Here is an 18,787-nt window from a genome sequence, read left to right as displayed (position 1 = left end):
GAAGAATATTACATTATTCACTATTACTGTAATAAGAAAAGAAGCACAAATAGCTGGAATTGACATTTAGTGCCAGCAAAGGTAAGTAAAAATGCATATACATGGACTTTGTGCGCGTGCTGGTGGGTGAGAGTGTATTTATGCGAGAGACAGCAGGTGTGAGTGAGAACGTAGTGTTTTGCTTGGAAATCTGTCAGTGACCTTGGCATACTATGGGTGCTGGCAAACCTAAGGCAATTCTTAGCACAACAGACACCTGAGAAAAAAATGGAGACTTGCACACTGGAGGTAATTCTTGGCATAATGGGTACCCTTGATAATATACTGGTAATGTCCTACTAGGGGTAATTCTTGGCATATGAGAAACCTGTGAAAAAATGCTGGTACTAGCACATTGGAGGTATTTTTTGGCACAAAATAGTACAACCTGACAAAATGCTGGCACTGACGAACTGACATAATTTTTGACAATAAAGGCCACCTATGATGTATGGACAGCATAAATCGAAAACATCTTGTACTTGTATATTGAGGGCACCCATGGCAGATGGTGCACCCGTGACAAAATGCCAGCCCTGGCACAATTAAGTCATTTGTTTTTAAAATACAGTGGCATCCATCGTATATTTAAAAAAAAACAGGTCAACTTTCTGGGAGAGTCAGGTTTTATTAGCTTGGCACACAATGAAAGGATTTAAAAATTTAAAGTGTACCATTTCAGAGTCTATGACTTAATAGAAAATGTAGGTGATCATTATGGTTTAAAATCAATGCACTATATGACAACATTCTTTTCAACATTTTACGTAGGAGAGAAACCCCCTAGTAGAGGCCTGGCTTTTTTGCTTTTCTTGCTCAATACAATACAGGGACAGTATTACATCTCAGAACTTTCAAAGATCAAGTCCCCATATTAATATAGGCAGTATCTAAAATAGATGTTTGTCTGACATGTGTTATTATATTAATTGTGTAGTTATTATGGAACTTCAGCAATATCAATTATTGTGATATCATCATGATTACGGTAATGTGACAGCACTTCCGTGAAAAAAATTCAGGGTCAAGGATCACACAACAGTGTCACTTCCTGTGAGGTCATTAAGATCAATGGGTGTGTGAGGTCACTTCTGCTACCATTGACATTTGGTGAATTGACGTCCAAGCCTGGGGGTCTTCAGTTCACCCCATGCATGTTCACACAGTGGTCTTCTGGGGTCCCCAGTGATCTCACATGAGGCTCTTGGCACCTCTCCTGGCCCTGATTGTTATATTTTTGCGATTCAGAAAAGGGGGTGGTGATGAACAGAGTGTCTGAATTAAGCAGACCACTCTTACCCAGTCCAAAGATCAGGGCTTGATCCATCACCGTTTTTTAGCTCACTGCACCATCCCAGCTCAGAACCTGGCTACATGCAAATTAGCCTGATCCTGGCCCAGTGCATCATGGGAACAGGGCAGACCAAACTACCAAGCCAATTCTTATACTGGGAAGGAAACAAGCTTCCGGGGACCGGTTTCTGGCATTTCAGCCGTCTTCGGCCCAGCTTGCTTGAATCCTGATGGTGCAATGAGCAAGGGACTCACATCTGAGTATACCCTTCGACGCTTATGGTGGACAAAAACGATTCAGAAAAGGGGGTGTGAGACTGGGGGCTGGGCGGACCGGAATAACAGGCGGGGAGGCCGGATGTATTGAGCTATGGTCAAGGATTTATTGGTTGATAGTACACACAAAGTCCGGAACAAAGAGTTTGTAGGGAAGAAAAGTCCGCAGGGAAGCTCCCAGCCGGGAGGATCTGGATGTTGGGTAGATATCCGGGTTGTGGTCCGCTGCGGGGCTGTTGTCGTCAGGGTACGGCCGGTCGATGGGTCTCCTCGGAGATAAGTAAGAGAGAGTACAGGGGTTAGTCCCGTCCAGTAAGGACTACTGAGTACTGCCACCGTCACCGGGAAGTGAAGGGCCAGGTAATGAACGTGGGGAAGGTGGGACGGGTAGGTAGGGATAAGAGCAATCAGCAAGCAGGAGGGGTTTGTGATGGGTGGTGTCCGGGATAAGTGTGGGGACTATAAGTACAGTGCTCGTGTGATTTCTCCTAAGTACTAAGGCTGGTGCAGGGTGCTCGTGGGGACTATATACAAGATCTTACAGTTAGGTACAATATTTACACTAGGGAAACACGGAGAAGGATAGAGTGTACTCACGTGCCCCGCCGTAACTCTCATCCGAGTTACGGCCGCTCTCCCGCCACCTCCGGAGGTCGCCACCAATCCTCCGTCCACAGGTCTTCTTCCTCGTTCTCTTCTCCGATCTCCGCCTCCTCTCCGATCTCCTCCTTCCTTCCGCTCTCCGTCGGGGGTTTCGCGCCGTTCGCTGTCTCCTGCCACGAGTCCGCTGGGCTGAACAACGTTTCCTCGCTCCGGCCGTCTTTTCTGTGATCTCGGCGGACTTCGGTGGACGTGCTTCCGGTTCCGGAGGGGTCGGGTTCCGGGTCACCTGAAGGAGTTCCGTTTCCGGAATCCGGTTGGTCCGTTTCCGGGTCGGCGTGGGTTATCGGCTCCTGTGGGCGAAGAGCGGAATTCCGGTGACCAAGGGACGCTGTTCCTCCCGGTGTGGGGGAGTGGCCCCCGTGACTACACCGCCCTTCCGACGAGGTAGGGACCCCTGGTCTTCCACAGGGGTGGTGATGAACAGAGTGTCTGAATTAAGCAGACCACTCTTACCCAGTCCAAAGATCAGGGCTTGATCCATCACCGCTTTTTAGCTCACTGCACCATCCCAGCTCAGAACCTGGCTACATGCAAATTAGTCTGACCCTGGCCCAGTGCATCATGGGAACAGGGCAGACCAAACTACCAAGCCAATTCTTATACTGGGAAGGAAACAAGCTTTCGGGGACCGGTTTCTGGCATTTCAGCCGTCTTCGGCCCGGCTTGCTTGAATCCTGATGGTCAATGAGCAAGGGACTCACATCTGAGTATACCCTTCCACGCTTATGGTGGACAAAATCGATTCAGAAAAGGGGGTGGGGATGAACAGAGTGTCTGAATTAAGCAGACCACTCTTACCTAGTCCAAAGATCAGGGCTTGATCCATCACCGTTTTTTAGCTCACTGCACCATCCCAGCTCAGAACTTGGCTATATGCAAATTAGTCTGACCCTGGCCCAGTGCATCATGGGAACAGGGCAGACCAAACTACCAAGCCAATTCTTATACTGGGAAGGAAACAAGCTTCCGGGGACCGGTTTCTGGCATTTCAGCCGTCTTCGGCCCGGCTTGCTTGAATCCTGATGGTGCAATGAGCAAGGGACTCACATCTGAGTATACCCTTCCACGCTTATGGTAGACAAAAACGATTCAGAAATGGGGGTGGTGATGAACAGAGTGTCTGAATTAAGCAGACCACTCTTACCCAGTCCAAAGATCAGGGCTTGATCCATCACCGTTTTTTAGCTCACTGCACCATCCCAGCTCAGAACCTGGCTACATGCAAATTAGTCTGACCCTGGCCCAGTGCATCATGGGAACAGGGCAGACCAAACTACCAAGCCAATTCTTATACTGGGAAGGAAACAAGCTTCCGGGGGCCGGTTTCTGGCATTTCAGCCGTCTTCGGCCCGGCTTGCTTGAATCCTGATGGTGCAATGAGCAAGGGACTCACATCTGAGTATACCCTTCCACGCTTATGGTGGACAAAAACGATTCAGAAAAGGGGGTGGTGATGAACAGAGTGTCTGAATTAAGCAGACCACTCTTACACAGTCCAAAGATCAGCACTCTGTTCATCACCACCCCCTTTTCTGAATCGTTGTTATACTTTTGCAGCCTTCCTCTTAGATCGTTTCCTCCTCTCGATGCACACCTCACATTCACCAGCTCCCTAGCCCTGTCTCACAAGGGTCTTCTCTGGAGAAACTGGCTAGGATTGGCTGCCTGGATCATGTGTTGCAAACACGCTGCTGCATAGTGCAAAATGAGCTCTGTTGACCAAGTCACCTGTCAGGACCTGTGTGAATACAGCATGCAAACTAAAACCTGGTGCAGCCAACAGCACCAAGAATGTTGACACTTGCAGGCCCATACTTCAAATGCAAATTGCGAATAATGAAACTACAATTCCCAGATACCAAACAGCTTTGGTCTTCTGCAATCATTGACTACATTGATGATTTTTTTTGGGGTGCTTTTCTGCTAAATCTTTAGATAGAGGTGGGCGAGCCACTGAAAGCTTCAGCCAGACTCGAGCCTGAAACCTGGCTCTGGCTCAGCTCGAGACCATGTTCGAACATCGAGCTGATACCGAGCCAAGCTTTCATGTGGCTTCAGCCTGCCCGTCTCCCTGTACCCTTGATGTGGTGATATAATAATAATAATAATAATAATAATAAGGTAGTTTATAAAGCGCCTGGTTACGCCATCCCGGCGTGTCCCCGCGCTGGATGGCCAGAGTTGTCTACTTTTGACCTGGGGAACCAGGCTTGAGTTTTTGCGTTGGCTCAACAATCGGTAAACTTGGGCAAAACACTTAATCTGCCCATCCCTATAGACAATGAATGCTGACATTGTGTAATGTAACTGGTGCTCATGTGAAGCGCCGCAACATCATTGGGTCGAGTTCCTCTATATAAAACCTGTAGAAAATGCACAAAGAGGTATAAGCAAGGCCTAAACATACGGAAAGGCAAAAAGATATTTATTAGCTGATTTGTACAAAATGTTACCAGAAAACCTGGATAAATTGCAGCTTCCCGGCTCCATATTGTGTGATCTTAGGCAAATATTATAGTTCACCAAAACACTTTTTCTTCATTATTCGGTATAAAAGCATTTTCAAACATGGGCATTCAGAATACCCGTTATACAAAACCTATGTGCTTGATTTAATAGACTTTAATGTTGCTGCATAATAATATGGGCCACATACAGGTTTTACATGATGTAAAAAAATAATGTCAAGGTTTCCACATGTTAAAGAAAGGCACTTTTTTTAAGTTTGATGAGACTATCATATTTTACGTGCCGTTTGATTTATATAGCAAACATTTTCAGGGCTCGGCTCGTCCACGGGCTCCAAGATCCGAGCCAGACATTTGGTTCGGCTCTTGGAGCGGGTGGACGAGCCGAGCCTCGTTCAATTGTTGGCTCGCCCACCTCTGGTGCGTTCCAAAATGCAAAGACAAACTGGTTAGCGAACTGAAGGAAGGAAAGATACGTGGGATGAGCTTCGGCCTCAGTTGATGCACCCGCGCGCCTGACTTATAGTCCGCGTGCGGACTGTAAAAAGACAGGATAATCGTTTTCCTGGTTTGATGGATGGCGCCAAAGCTGCGTTCCGCCGGGTTATCATATAATCAGAGGTAATCTGTCGGTAAGTGCTCAACGAGCTCTGGAGCAGACAGGGCAAATGATGGACTCGCAAAAGCCATTTGCTTTCCACTGTACCGTGGACGAACACGTAAGAATAAAAACTGTAATTTTAAGTAGTAAATTTATAACGCATAACCTGGAAGTCACGGAGCAGGCCCCCACGCGCAACCCAAAGCTTTCATTCCTGCAAAGTGACTTTTATCTCCCCGGGGGCAGCTGAAATAGATCTCCTTTTAGCACTTAATGAGGATAATGGCTCCATCCTGCTGTCTCTTTAAATGGAGAATTTCCCAGACGTACGTAAAGGTTAGTTCTATGAATTATAAGTCTCATTTCTCATCTGGTAACTAAGACAAAAGGCGGCGCTGTCACGTGGAGCAGAAAGGCGCGGGCTATCTGCGACCGTGAGAAGCTCTAAAAGCTTCTGAGGTAGAGGGGTAAAGTGTCGGGGATTTCTGAATAACTCAGATAAACGAAGCCATGCTCTCATCTGCTTTCATCTTTAAAATCTAATTTCGGACGTCCTTATCTGGCAGTGGAACAAATCATTTTCATTCTAGGTGCTAAGTTGATTCCCTATACAATGTGGTTTCTACTGTAGATGTGTTATGTGGCCGAAAAGACACAACAGAGTAGATACAGCAGGTCCTAACTTGGGTGAAGAGTTAAGGTTACCAGAGGACTCGGTTCCAGGAATGGTGCAGTGCCCCCCTTCTGGGCTTAGTTGAACAACCTACTGAATCCTGGGAATTGTAGTCCTGTTGGACACCTGGAAATAACAAGAAGTTAAAGAAAAGGACCAGGACTGGAGCTTTGTCTCTTTGGTGAAATTGAGTTATCTTCGTAACTTTATAACGAGTACCAAGACACTCCAACGCTTTTTGCTGCAGGGCTCTCCCCTTGGGTAATACAAACTAGGTGGTCTCTTAAAATGCTCCTAGATCGCCCCTAACATATATCAAATATGGTTTTATTCTCAGAACAAGGGCAACTAAATGGCTGAGCTCAAGTCTTAACCTTCAAGGGGAAAATAGGGATGCAGGAAGCTTCATGCAGGAGTGATCGCTGTTAGACAACAGAAAACAATGTCTAGAATAAAAAAACACACATTTATTTATTAATTAACTAGGATGACACTGGGAGAAGATATAATCAACACTGGCCCATCCCTAAGCAAGAGATTCAGAGGTGGGGTGTGCGAATATAGTTTTTGTTGCGAACCCCATTATATTCCATGTCAGCTTCAAACGGATTACGAAAATGTGTAAGGACTGGTATGGGAATTTACTGCAAACTGTGTGGCGAGGTTTGGTTAGACAAAAGGTCATCCTGTTGGATGCTCGATAGGGCACACTGGCGAAAGTTGCCATCACATTTGATCCCATTCACAGAGATGTTAAAGTTCTAGCTAATGCACAATTCTGAGTGTCAATAATTTTTTTAGTACTAATGATTTTTATTATGACTCCAGTCTTAAATGATGAGTTATTAATGTTGCACTTGACATGATTTTTATTAGACATTTAGAACTATGATTATTAATGTAGTTTATTTGTGCCACATTTTTGCAGAGACTCCATTTTTATTAATATGGATGCCGTTTGGTGTTCTGTTCATATTGCTACTGCTCATTACCGCTCCCAATGAATGTCCCCCTGAATTGTCTTCCCTCCCCACAGTCCTTGCACAGCACAGGCTACTGTAACATAACTTGTTATTTTCCTTATAGAGCATGAATTATTAAACTAATTGTGAATAAAACTTTGATCGTGTTCCAAAAGTATTTAAAGTCCAAGGACATTTCCACTATAGTTCCGATGTGGGCCTGGTAGCAATACACTGGTGTGTGTGTCTTTGAAAATGTTCCATACTGTGTTGTGCATTTCCGGACATCAACAGCGAAGAAGCTGCTAGAGCTTTTCTTAAAAATGGGTTAGTATTATATAGTTTATTGGGACAATTGCTGTTCTGATTTGTCCAATAGTTGTTATCACTGGTCACGCCATGCAGATTTTGCAGTTTATTACCTATTCATAAAATGTGGATAAAACCCCCTAAGACTCTGTCCAATCCTTTATGATTTTTGCTGCTCTTTGGGACTTAAAAAAGATTCGGATTTCTGACTATGTCCCACGTATCTTCAAGGCACATATTTTGCATTTCCCTGGAATACTTAACTTGAGATTTTTGTAATAAAACCCTTTACTTTTCTGTGATCTAGAATGCGGGTATTGAGTGATCCCAGTTACTTTTTTATTACTCTGCTAAATTAATGTTGGATCTGATGTTGAGGAGAGTGTTCTTTATTGAAAGGTCAGTCCCTGTCAGAACAGAATCTCTGAAGGTAATATTTTGGGGTGTCTAAGATTTTGCAGTTTGAGTTCTGCTCCCACAGAGGTCACTTCTCATACGAAAAAGAGTCCCAGGATCTTCCGGCACCAAAGTAACAAAGTCATGTATGTGGAAATGTGTACTGTAAGGAAATGCATCTTTTTGCATGTTCACCCCCACTTTTTTGGACTGATGCTGCTGGTTTTCGACTTTGAGAGTTCACTGAGGCCTGCTAACCAGACCTCAGTGCCAGTGTTTAACCCTACACAAAAGTTACGTCTAATTGGATACACCCAGTTGGCAAGTACTGACTTTCCTATAAGTTCCTAGTATATGGTGCCCATGCATGTAATGCAGAGTGTTCACACAGGACTGCAGCACTGTTTGTGCCATGCTACGTTTGAAAGAGGTAAAATGGAACCCAGCCTGCCTTGCAGACTAAAAGGGCAGTGTATCACACTGCTAACTTGACTCTGCCATTACAACCTAATGGCAAAGGGACAACTTCCCTTAAGTTATGTATGTAAGGGTCTCCTAAAAAAAGGCATGTAGAGTCCTCTGGCAGGAAGCACTATATTCTTAAGTAAGATGTTATTTAATATGAATTTCCAGCAACACTTTCAAATGTGTCGTTTTGCTGGGGGAGGTTAGGAGCCTCACTGGTTAACACAGGGTTAAACACTTTGCACTCAAACTCATCTAACGTATGAATGGGACCACCTCACAAGGTCCAGCAAGGTATCAAATTAATAAGGACATTGAACGCAACCTGATGGCCAGGTTGAATTTAAAAGCACTATTAAAGTTATGCTTCTTTTAGAAAGTTGCTACTCTGCACTCCAGCTACTACAGTGGCCTCACACAGGTCATTACACAATAACAGGTTTCTGACTACCTGGGGAGACGTGTTAACAGCTCCCAGTCCCAGGAACAAAGGCAGTTGCAGCAGAGTGCTGTGTTACCTCCTCTCCCAGGATGGCCAAGCTGGTTGTTAGCCCAAAAGGAAGGCGTCAAAGGTGAAGCTGCCTTTGAAGGGCCACTGGTAACAACAAGCCTGAGCAGGATGACGTTTGTTCCTCCAGACAATTAGGATATAGGTCCAAGAGAGGGAAACCAGTGCACAAACCGGTTTTCCTGTGGGTGGGTAGCCCACTAGTAGCCACATTCCTAAGGTGGGCTACTCTGCTCCTCATGACCAAGGAAGGGTTGTGTCATGTTGAAAGGGGCAAGATAGGATAGCAAAGTGCCACACATCACAGGAACTTTGTTACTAAAGAGGAGGGGGCCCCAGTAGCCCATTGGCTAGTGACCGCTTAGTCTCCTCAGGGCATGTTTCTGAGATGAATGGGGCCCCCTAACACTATACCCTGAGTTCACGTGTGAAGAACAGAAGACAGAAGACGGCTTGCCCTGCTGCCTTGAATTGCGCGAAAGGCTGCACTACTGAGAGGACTGCACCTGCTGCACCTTTGGGCTAGTGAGTTGGGACTGTGCCTGTGGATCCTGACCATAGGAAAAAATGATTTACTAGCTTCAACAAGAACAGTGACTCCACGGATCAGGTGGCTGATCCCCTGGAACCAGCTGCAGGAACACAAGAGCTGAAAGAGCCCAAAGTTACAAAGTGGTAGCCCTTACAGTAGACTAGCTGCAGTCCGGTCAGTAGGCACACCAACAACAGAATTCGAGAAAGCCAAAACTAGCACCAGTGTCTGCTCAACCCAGGAGAGCTGTCAGAGACCAGATTCTTTGGAAGTAAAGGACACAAGTCCCCACCAAAGGTATTGCATCCAACCGTGGTGCTTTGTAACCAGTAGTGCAGCAGCCACTGAGCACCTATCGCAATGTAGAGGACTTCGAGGGACGCCGATCTCCATGGTCATAGTTGCGTCACATCACCCATGGTCCCAAGGAACTACCACTAAGACACCACCATCGATCGCACCACAACCAGAGTATCCCTTTTGAGCATCTTTGTCTGCATCCTTCAGCATCTGGACCACTCCACTTATTCCTTTGGCAGTTTTGTTCTAAAGTAGAGAACTTGCTTTAAAAATGCTCTGGTGGCCAGGTTACTGTTCAATGTATTTTTCTGGTCTCCTAGACGTCGTCCCTTTCAGATTTGTTCGAACACTCCCACTAACTATTCCAAACGTAATATTTGCCAATGCTTGTTTGCAGTTGCATTTAAAAGTGATAAAAAGACTCCTTTTATTACACAGCACCGTGGGGGGTGGAGGCAACAGATATAAATGGCATTTGCGGTTTCTCAGCCTCACATTAGCTAAAAGTTACAAAGGCAGACAATGGAAGGCGAAGAGCCCGCCCCTTTTTTTTTTGGGGGGGGGGGGGGGGGGGGGGGGGGCGAAGGGCATTGATTTCAGTATGGGTCTGAAAGTACCGGTTTTCAAGGCACGAGGCAGGCTGCCCACAGAAACATTCCAAAATATGTCAAAGATGGGCAGACTATCGAAGTCTAGCTCTGGAACCACAATCTACAATTGCTCAACAATTAGATGCCGAAATTATGTTGTTTGGGTGAGATTCAATTATCGCTTCATAATCCGACGTTTATATGTACAAGGGGTAGCCGAGAGGTGGGAACTCAGCCAAGTTACTGCGTAATGTTTTGTGTTGTAATGTTGTATATTGGTCTTCATCCTACAGTACTGTCAAAGATGGTCCTCGACCTGGACACAAAGCTTTATTCCTGTACAGATGTATGTACTGTATCCTCTCCGGACCATGTGGTTTTAAAATCTAATAAAATATGTTGTGAAAAAATAAGTGATAACAAGTCAAAAAATCTGTATATCCGGATTCCTCCGGTGTATTTTAATGATCAAGGTCTCTAAAAATTAATAATAATATGCTCTATTTGTATAAATTGATATATCTTTTTATTGGTGTGAGATTTTCTTATTCTGCTGTATGGTGCTGTTAAACGATTTACACTAAGCTCCTTTGCCAAAACTTACTGTTCACAGCCACAGCTACCCAATGTTGAGGAAAGGTTGAGTAAACAATACTGACTGGACCCAGGAAGGTCTCTGCGAGTGTACTCCACTATAAGGCTCCACAGCCATATCCTATAGTACACCCGGATACTCACGTGTACCAAATGTTGAAGAGAGATCTTTCTTCCTTAAGGAGCAACCAAATATCTTCCTAAAGGGACATAGAGAAAGGTATCTTCAAGCTATTCAGTTGGAAATCAGTATGCATTTTTATTGTTTCTCTAAAAGTCTACATCGATGAAGAGGAGTGATGACCATTGGGAGATGTGAAGAGGGCTATGCCAAGAGAAGAGTCTGGATCAAATAGCTGTGAATCACCTCCCCATATCATGTTTTTTTCCTCTCCATGAGGAGAACATCCCCAGAGTTAATGGAGCATCAAAATTGTATTCTGTGATACACATAACAAAAAACATAAGTAAACATTGATGATGAAACACCCAACAAGAATGCTTCTTCAGGTTGGAATGAAAAGGAATCAGACACAGTTTCACGCTGTAGGCTCCGCCATGAACGCAACACATCAAAGATGGATCTGTTGCCTCTGGCCCAGTCTGAAAGCTCTACCGTCTCAGGATCCTAGATCAAAGCCATTCGCCTTTCATGGGCCATTCATGCCACCATAGAGGCCATTTTGATTTTAGCTTCCGGTTATAATGTCATTTTTTTAAATATGTCATTACATGTATCCATATTTCTTATTTCTCATCTTATTGTTGTTTAATTTGGTTAATTAATAAAACTGAGCTGCAACTAGTTTATTTCTCACTAATTTACTGAGAAATGTACACTTACCCTTCAGGTTTTGTATTGTGCCAAGTAGCCATAAAATAGAATGCACTCAGCAGAAAACATTAGCATTACAGTGCTAGCACATGTTCACTTTTATGGCTACTTAAGCTTCATTATTAAACTCAATCCTTTTCAGCTATGTTCCCTGCAAATACGCACAGTTTTACATTATATTATTAATAACAACCATAATTCATATTACAAAAGTAGGTAGGCTTAATATACACTTTTTTTTTTACATTTAGAGCAACAATATGCATTTAACTTCCCCAAAAAACAGTGACCTCTCCAAATTCGCATTTGTCACCTTGGCGGCCATAACTAGTATCATGGAGACCACCCAAAAGAAGAGCACATTTCTTAATAGCTCAGTTTTTTTAAAGTATATACAGACAAGAAAACAGATTGTTTTCCATCTTCAAAATCAGTAAAAAATTAAAAACTGAGAACCAGAGTTAGGACAAACATGAACCTCAAGCAGAAGATAACAGGTAACCAATATGAGCTGTTCAAGGTGGGGGTTATACGATTGTGGTTTCTGACAAGACAGTGTTCTGCTGTAGTTGAAGCCTCTGGGTCTCAAGCATAAGAAATGTCTGGCACGGAGCATTCGTGTTACACAAATGTGCCATAAAGCGTGAACATACACATGAAATTCTCTTCTGAGGTCCACATGAGAGAGCGCCATCTCCTTCCTTTTCTCAAACACAACACTCTCACTCCTTCACTGTAGCAAAGTTACTGCTTATAGAAATAGTGCAGGGAAGACAAAAGTAGTGCACTTGGGTCACAAGCAGAGGATTTGCATCATGAATTATTGTCATGTCACCTTTCCGCTAACATGATCACGTGTGACTATCCTGCAATCATATTTTCATTATTCTCTGACTAGTTCAGCCACTTCATTTCTATAGAAAGAAATACCTTGGCAAGGCAGCTTGCCAGGTAGTCAACGGATGTTTTAACCCCTTCGATGCTGTTGACGGAACAGTTCCGTCATGCACGTCGGTTGAGCTGTGCGGATGACGGAACCGTTCCGTCATGACTCCGCCCGCGCAAGGCGGAGTCAGCATGGGCGGGGAATTCGCGCCGCAGCGATGCGGTTAAGGCTGCCTTGGCAAGGGACATCGAAACTGAGTGTCATTAGTTGAAAGATGGCATTGCAAATCATGCTATCAGATTATCAATCAGTGGCCTAACATACACACATAAACAAAGGGTTATATGCCCAGACTCCTGCAAAACCCAATGAAAGACCAGTCCAAGAGAGACCCATCCATACACAAAGGAGACAACCTGTTACAGGACTGTCCTCTAATAACTAACAGGCTTGACATGCTCCTCAGAGAAAAAGAAGATCAGTGGTACCTAAAGTCGCAGCTACAACATGACAAGGATGGGGATACATTGACTGTCAATAGCCATAAACACATTGCACAGAGCACAGTCTGTCTTGGGGCCCTCTCTAAGCGCAATGAGTGCAACATAAAAAAAAAACTGCGTCTGAACGTCTGTCCAGGTGGAAGAAGTCAATCTTCTGCAATATCTTGCCCAAGAAAGACAGGCTGGCAGTGTTCTAACACAGGGTGGAGTTTTAAAATAAGTATCTGTTTTTAAGACACTGGCACCTTATAGGTTGAGACAGTTCTGTTGACATCACATAGGGTGGGTAGGTCTCTGAGATGGGAGTTAAGTTGGGAAAACCCAAAGCAATCATTTCAAACACCAAAAAGGGCTGAACATGTGACTGCCCTGGCATTTTCACTCGTTACGAGAATGACCGGCTTCTCTTATTTACTCGGGTCAGAGATATTCCATGGAGAAGTTGTTCCTCACAGGGGATTCATGTGCCTCAGATTGGCCATGATTTTAGTGAAAACCCTGTGCACTGCATTAAACCCAAAAGGATCCTTCTGTACTAGTAACAAACATAGCACTCTCCCAAATGGAAGCCACAGTGATGACTGCATGAAAACATCTTGAAAGTTCTATAGGTTTGAGTATATTGCTGTGTTGCAGACACAAGTCCACCTGAATAACTAATGGAGAACTCAAGGGAAAGGTTGATCAACTCTGTAATTGGACTTCTTGAACATTTGGAGAAGCTTCAGTTTTAGGAACCTGTTAAAGCTTTTTCTAAATGTGCAATTTAGGGTGACAATTTGTTTCTAAATACTAATGATTTCTATAGTACGAGTAGTCTTAATCGATGAAATATTAATGTTGCATTTAAAACGATTTTATTTAGAGGCTTATAAGTGTGTTTATTAATATAGTTTAATTATGACACTTTTATGTAGAGACATCAATTTATTAAAATGGATGCTGTTTTGGTCTTCTGTTCATCTTGCTCTTGCTCTTTACCCCTTCCAGTCAATGTCCCACCCGGAGCACAGGACATTCTGATGTAAGTGGTTATTTCCTTAGAGAGCATGTATTGTGAATGAAACTTTGTGTTCCTAATGTACCATTCTGAAGGACACTTACGCTGGGTAGTTGTGATCCAGGCTTGCTACAACAATGGTGTGTGAGTCTTCGTTTGAAAATGATTCCTATTGTGCGGTACATCTATGGACTGTGCTGTTTCTGTGTTAACTAATGGAAGACTTCCTTTACCTTAATAAATAGGTGTGTGTCAATGATATTTCTGATTTGTGCAATATGTGTTATCACTAGTCATGACATATTCAAATATTTGCAGTTTTTGCTGATTATCTATTAAACAATATGTATAAAAACCCTTGGTTTTGGGACATGAGCCAGATGGATTTCTTTTTTCTCAAAGGATTCTGTCCGATTATTATGATGACTTCTCTTTATTATTGGGACTTAGACAGAAATCAGAATTGTTCCATGTACTCTGTACCTGAGCCTTTGTGGCATATATTTTGTATTTCCTTTGCATTGCCTATTTTGAGATTTTGTAATAAAGCCCTTTAAGTTTGCATTGATCAAGAACTCAGTTATTCCATGGTCCCAGTCATTATATTTATTACTCTGCTAATTTGCTAGGCCTAATGTCGAAGAGGGATGTGACTCTAATCGTTAGATTTAGGGTGCAAGTGCCGAGCTGCCGGAGGTAAATGTTGGGGTGGGTGAAATGGAGTAAAATGATCTAGTTCGGCTCATACACATTCTCCTTGTTGCGAAAATTAGATCATATTAATCAGCATTTCCATTTCAAACTACTGCAGTGGAGTAATTTTTTAACTAGAAGGGGTTTAGAGTAGTGATCCATAGGAGAAACTTTAACCAGCTCCGGCATGGGAGACATTCTGTGTGGTGCCCCAGCATACACCATATTTATCTTACCCAGCAAGCTCTAAAGGTGCAGTGAACAATGTAGGTCTTGGCTAGATGCCAGGAGAATTGAAGTTTCTTGAGTAATTTCCCTCTGATGACCCACAAAAGGGAAGACTACGGTTCCCGCCAGCAACAAGCACTCCTGGCTGACTCATGACTTGAAGTATGCTATCGATAAACATAAGAAGAAAAAAAACATGCGGCTGTTGAGAGGAAATAATCCATATCCCCAAAGGACTTAACTTTGGCTTATACTTTTTTTTTTTTTTAAACCTGATTTGACTTAGGACGTTGTGAACACATTTTTCTCTATTAATATCAAACACTGTTGGGCTCACCCTTGTAACACAATGCGCAAGCCATTGGATACAGTTCCCCCATCAACAAGCACAGCGGTTAGATATTTATTCGTCAATAAAGCAGGCCGATAATGCACCTCATTGTGAGAAGCAGTGTGAATCTGTCCCCAGCCCAGTGATTATATATGCATTTGTTAAAATACACAGGCTAATGCGTCAAATATTTGTACTAACAGTGGTAACATGCTTGGGCAAGAACTTGCACAGTTCTGTCAAAACACAGAAACACCTTCGTACAATGACTGCACAGCGTGCTCTATGCATAGTACGTAAGGCAGTAAAATAAGCAGGAGGGGGTCCAAATTTGACAAATAGTTGTAATAAAGGCGGTGAAGTCAACCAGGATGAAACATTATATGAAAGCAGGGTCAGAATTTGATTTGGGATATTTGGCTCAGTATTACGGAGTACATTATAGAATTGTTTAAGTCTACTTACTGTGTTTCAGATCAGACCAGCAGGAGTACATTTGTAGTACCAGAGTACAGAATTCTTTTTTTGGGTTCGCCTGCCGTAATGGGAGTTTGGAAAGGAGACAAGGAGAGCTGTTGCGTAGCAATATCTCCTGCTGTGCGGAGGGGGGGGGGGGGGGGGGTTGGACCGAGCTCCAGAGGCCCCTCCAGCACTGTGAACGGGCAGCAGACCTGACCTGGCCTGGCCTGGGAGCTCCTGACTGGGTCCAGAGCGTGGGGGGGCACCATGTACTTTGCAGGGGGGGGGGGGGGGGCGCAAGTTTCATTACGCCACTGAGGGAGCAGGGCACAAAGTACTTTGCAGTGGGGGCCCCCCTCAAGTTTCATTATGCCACTGAGGGAGTGGGGGCACCATGTACCTTGCAGGGGGCTCCCCTTATGTTTCTTTATGCCACTGAGGGAGCGGGGGCACTATGTACCTTCCAGGGGGCTCCCCTTATGTTTCTTTATGCCACTGAGGGAGCGGGGGCACCATGTACCTTGCAGGGGGCTCCCCTTATGTTTCTTTATGCCACTGAGGGAGCGGGGGCACCATGTACTTTGCAGGGAGCCCCCTCATGTTTCTTTAAGCCACTGAGGGAGCGGGGGCACTATGTACCTTCCAGGGGGTTCCCCTTATGTTTCTTTATGCCACTGAGTGAGCGGGGGCACCATGTACTTTGAAGGGAGCACCCTCAAGTTTCATTACGCCACTGAGGGAGCGGGGCACCAAGTGCTTTGCAGGGGGGGGCCCTCAAGTTTCATTATGCCACTGAGGGAGCGGGGGCACCATGTACCTTGCAGGGGGTTCCCTTTATGTTTCTTTATGCCACTGAGGGAGCGGGGGCACCATGTACTTTGCAGGGCGCCCCCTTAAGTTTCATTACGACAGTGATAAAGGGGGGCACCATGTACTTTGCAGGGGCCCCCCTCATGTTTCAATACACCACTGAGGAAGCGGAGGCACCATGTACTTTGCAGGGGGCCCCCTCAAATTTCGTTACGCCACTGAGGGAGTGGGGGCACCATGTACTTTGCAGGTGGCTCCCTCAAGTTTCATTACGACACTGAGGAAGGGGGGGCACCATGTACTTTGCAGGGGACCCCCTCAAGTTTCATTATGGCACTGAGGAAGGGGGGGCTCCATGTACTTTGCAGGGGCCCCCAAAAGTTTCATTACGCCACTGAGGAAGGGGGGCACCATGTTCTTTGCAGGGGGTCCCCTTAACTTTCGTTACGCCACTGAAAGAGGGCATTCGATCATTGAGGGAGGAAAAAGGCCGGAGGCCTTCCCAGCAAACACTCTCAAATGTTCTCAAGTATTTCATTAGAGGCAAAGCTAACCTGGCAGACGAGTTTGCAGGCGCGGCAGGCGCAACGTGAAAAGGGATTTAGGGATTTCAGAGGTTTAAAGACAAGCAACAACATAATCTCACACTTCATCTCTAATCCCTACCTTCGCAGCTGTAACTGTACACAGCCACTGCTGACCTCTCCACCAGGTTCTCGTCATGGTGCCAGCTGACGGCCATTTTCCCCATCCCGAAGTAAGGCTCGTCCTTCAGGTAGGACATTAGCCGGGGATCCATATAGTTGATCAAAGTTACATTGAACGCATCTCTGTTGCTCGTGCCGAGCTCACCCGGCTTTTGCTGTACATAATTCACGTTTTCCATAAAACAAGCGGCATCTTGCTGGTTGGCAGCTACCGGATGTTCAAGGCTGTCCATGTCCTGTAGAGCACGTATGGTTTCCATATGTAAGTAATCATTCAACTTGGTTAGCGCCTGGCAGGCCCCCATCACATCATCACTGCGGTACGTAACTTTGTGGCGCTCGGTAGGCCACGGCACGGCAAAGAGCCGCGTATTCAGGTATTTGTAGGTGCAGCCTGGCTGTCCAATCAGAAGGCGGGACACCGGGGTGAGCAGGTCCTTCCCTTTGATCCGAACCAGGTCTTGGAAGAAGCAGCCCTGCTCGAGTAAGGTTAGAAAGGCCTTCTGGGTCATCAGGTGCACCTCACTAGGCACGATGTTGGCTTCTTTCACCAGTAGTTTCCTATATTTTGTCATGTGCTAATGAAAAAAAAGAAAAAAAAATTAACACCATCACTGTTCAGAAATACAGGTATTTCAGAGTCTAACTCGTATTTTCATTTACAGCCCAGAACAAGGAGGTAATTATCTGGAAGCAGGATTAATTTTACAGCAGGAATTTAACTTTCGAAAAAAATGAGCCAACACCAAACAATGAAACCAGATGTTTCACACTTTTCTCCTGCTCCGTTGCCACGAGCCTTTCCTAAGGCGCCACGGTTTTGGTTTTTGCATGCCGTGATGCACTTTTATTACAGCACTGATATAAAACAACTGCATCACATATAGCGGCTTTACGTCTATACCCACGAGGTGCACAAGTGCGCATATGCGCATTCAGGGTAGCACTCCTGGTTACAAGCTGTATTAAGCTGACACCTTATTGTACTGGTTTCTACTTAGCTACGGAATACAATACACCCCTAACTAACAAACACACCCACAATGGCTCCCCAATTCCCATATATCATTAAAATAAAATGTAGCAAAACCTGTGCCAACAAATGGACTCATCACTTCTGCTGAGTTAGACTATGGGCAACACAGAGCCCTGCTTTTCAACTGGCCCATAATTTGGGGAGATATCACATCCGGTAACTACCGATACTGCAGGATGAAGTATTCACTGGGTGCTGTATGAATGAATGAATGAATGAATGAATGAATGAATGAATGAATTCTTTATTGTTTGGTTACTCAAAACCATTACATTAAGAACATAATACGAGGTTATAAAATTACAAAAGTTAAAACCAAAGGAATTTGTGCGGCCCAGCGGGCGGGATTGCGGAACATGAGGGTCATGTTGGGGCGTAGTTCAACAAGTTCTCTATGAACAGAGGCCCTCCGTGGCTTTCAATAGAGTTCGTGTTTGGTAAATGAACTTTCCAAAGGAGGCCATATGCTTTACCGGGTGCTGTAATTTCTTTCCCATTCTCAGTTCTTCACCTCAGAATGGGGGCTAACATATTACCAACTGTTTTCTCCTATTCTGACACGGGAAACACAGACTAATGCATTTTTTATGCACAAATATTGCCATGCATTGCCTGGTGAACGTAAAACAG

The 18,787-nt window shown here is 44.6% G+C and overlaps 1 protein-coding gene across 1 annotated transcript in view; it reads right to left on the bottom strand.

Moving 5' to 3' along the window:
* Nucleotides 1-18,787, bottom strand: part of FTO (FTO alpha-ketoglutarate dependent dioxygenase) — a 1,722,050-nt gene that overhangs the window by 1,270,380 nt on the left and 432,883 nt on the right. The window contains exon 3 of the mRNA XM_086945188.1: nt 17,081-17,699. Coding sequence (XP_086801314.1) covers nt 17,081-17,699 — 619 coding nt within the window. The remainder of the gene's footprint in view (nt 1-17,080; nt 17,700-18,787) is intronic.

The sequence above is a fragment of the Lissotriton vulgaris genome, chromosome 12, assembly GCF_964263255.1.
Source record: "Lissotriton vulgaris chromosome 12, aLisVul1.2, whole genome shotgun sequence".
Classification (NCBI taxonomy): domain Eukaryota; kingdom Metazoa; phylum Chordata; class Amphibia; order Caudata; family Salamandridae; genus Lissotriton; species Lissotriton vulgaris.
The sequence above is the reverse complement of the archived record's forward strand: the minus strand, read 5'-3'. Positions and strand labels throughout refer to the sequence as shown.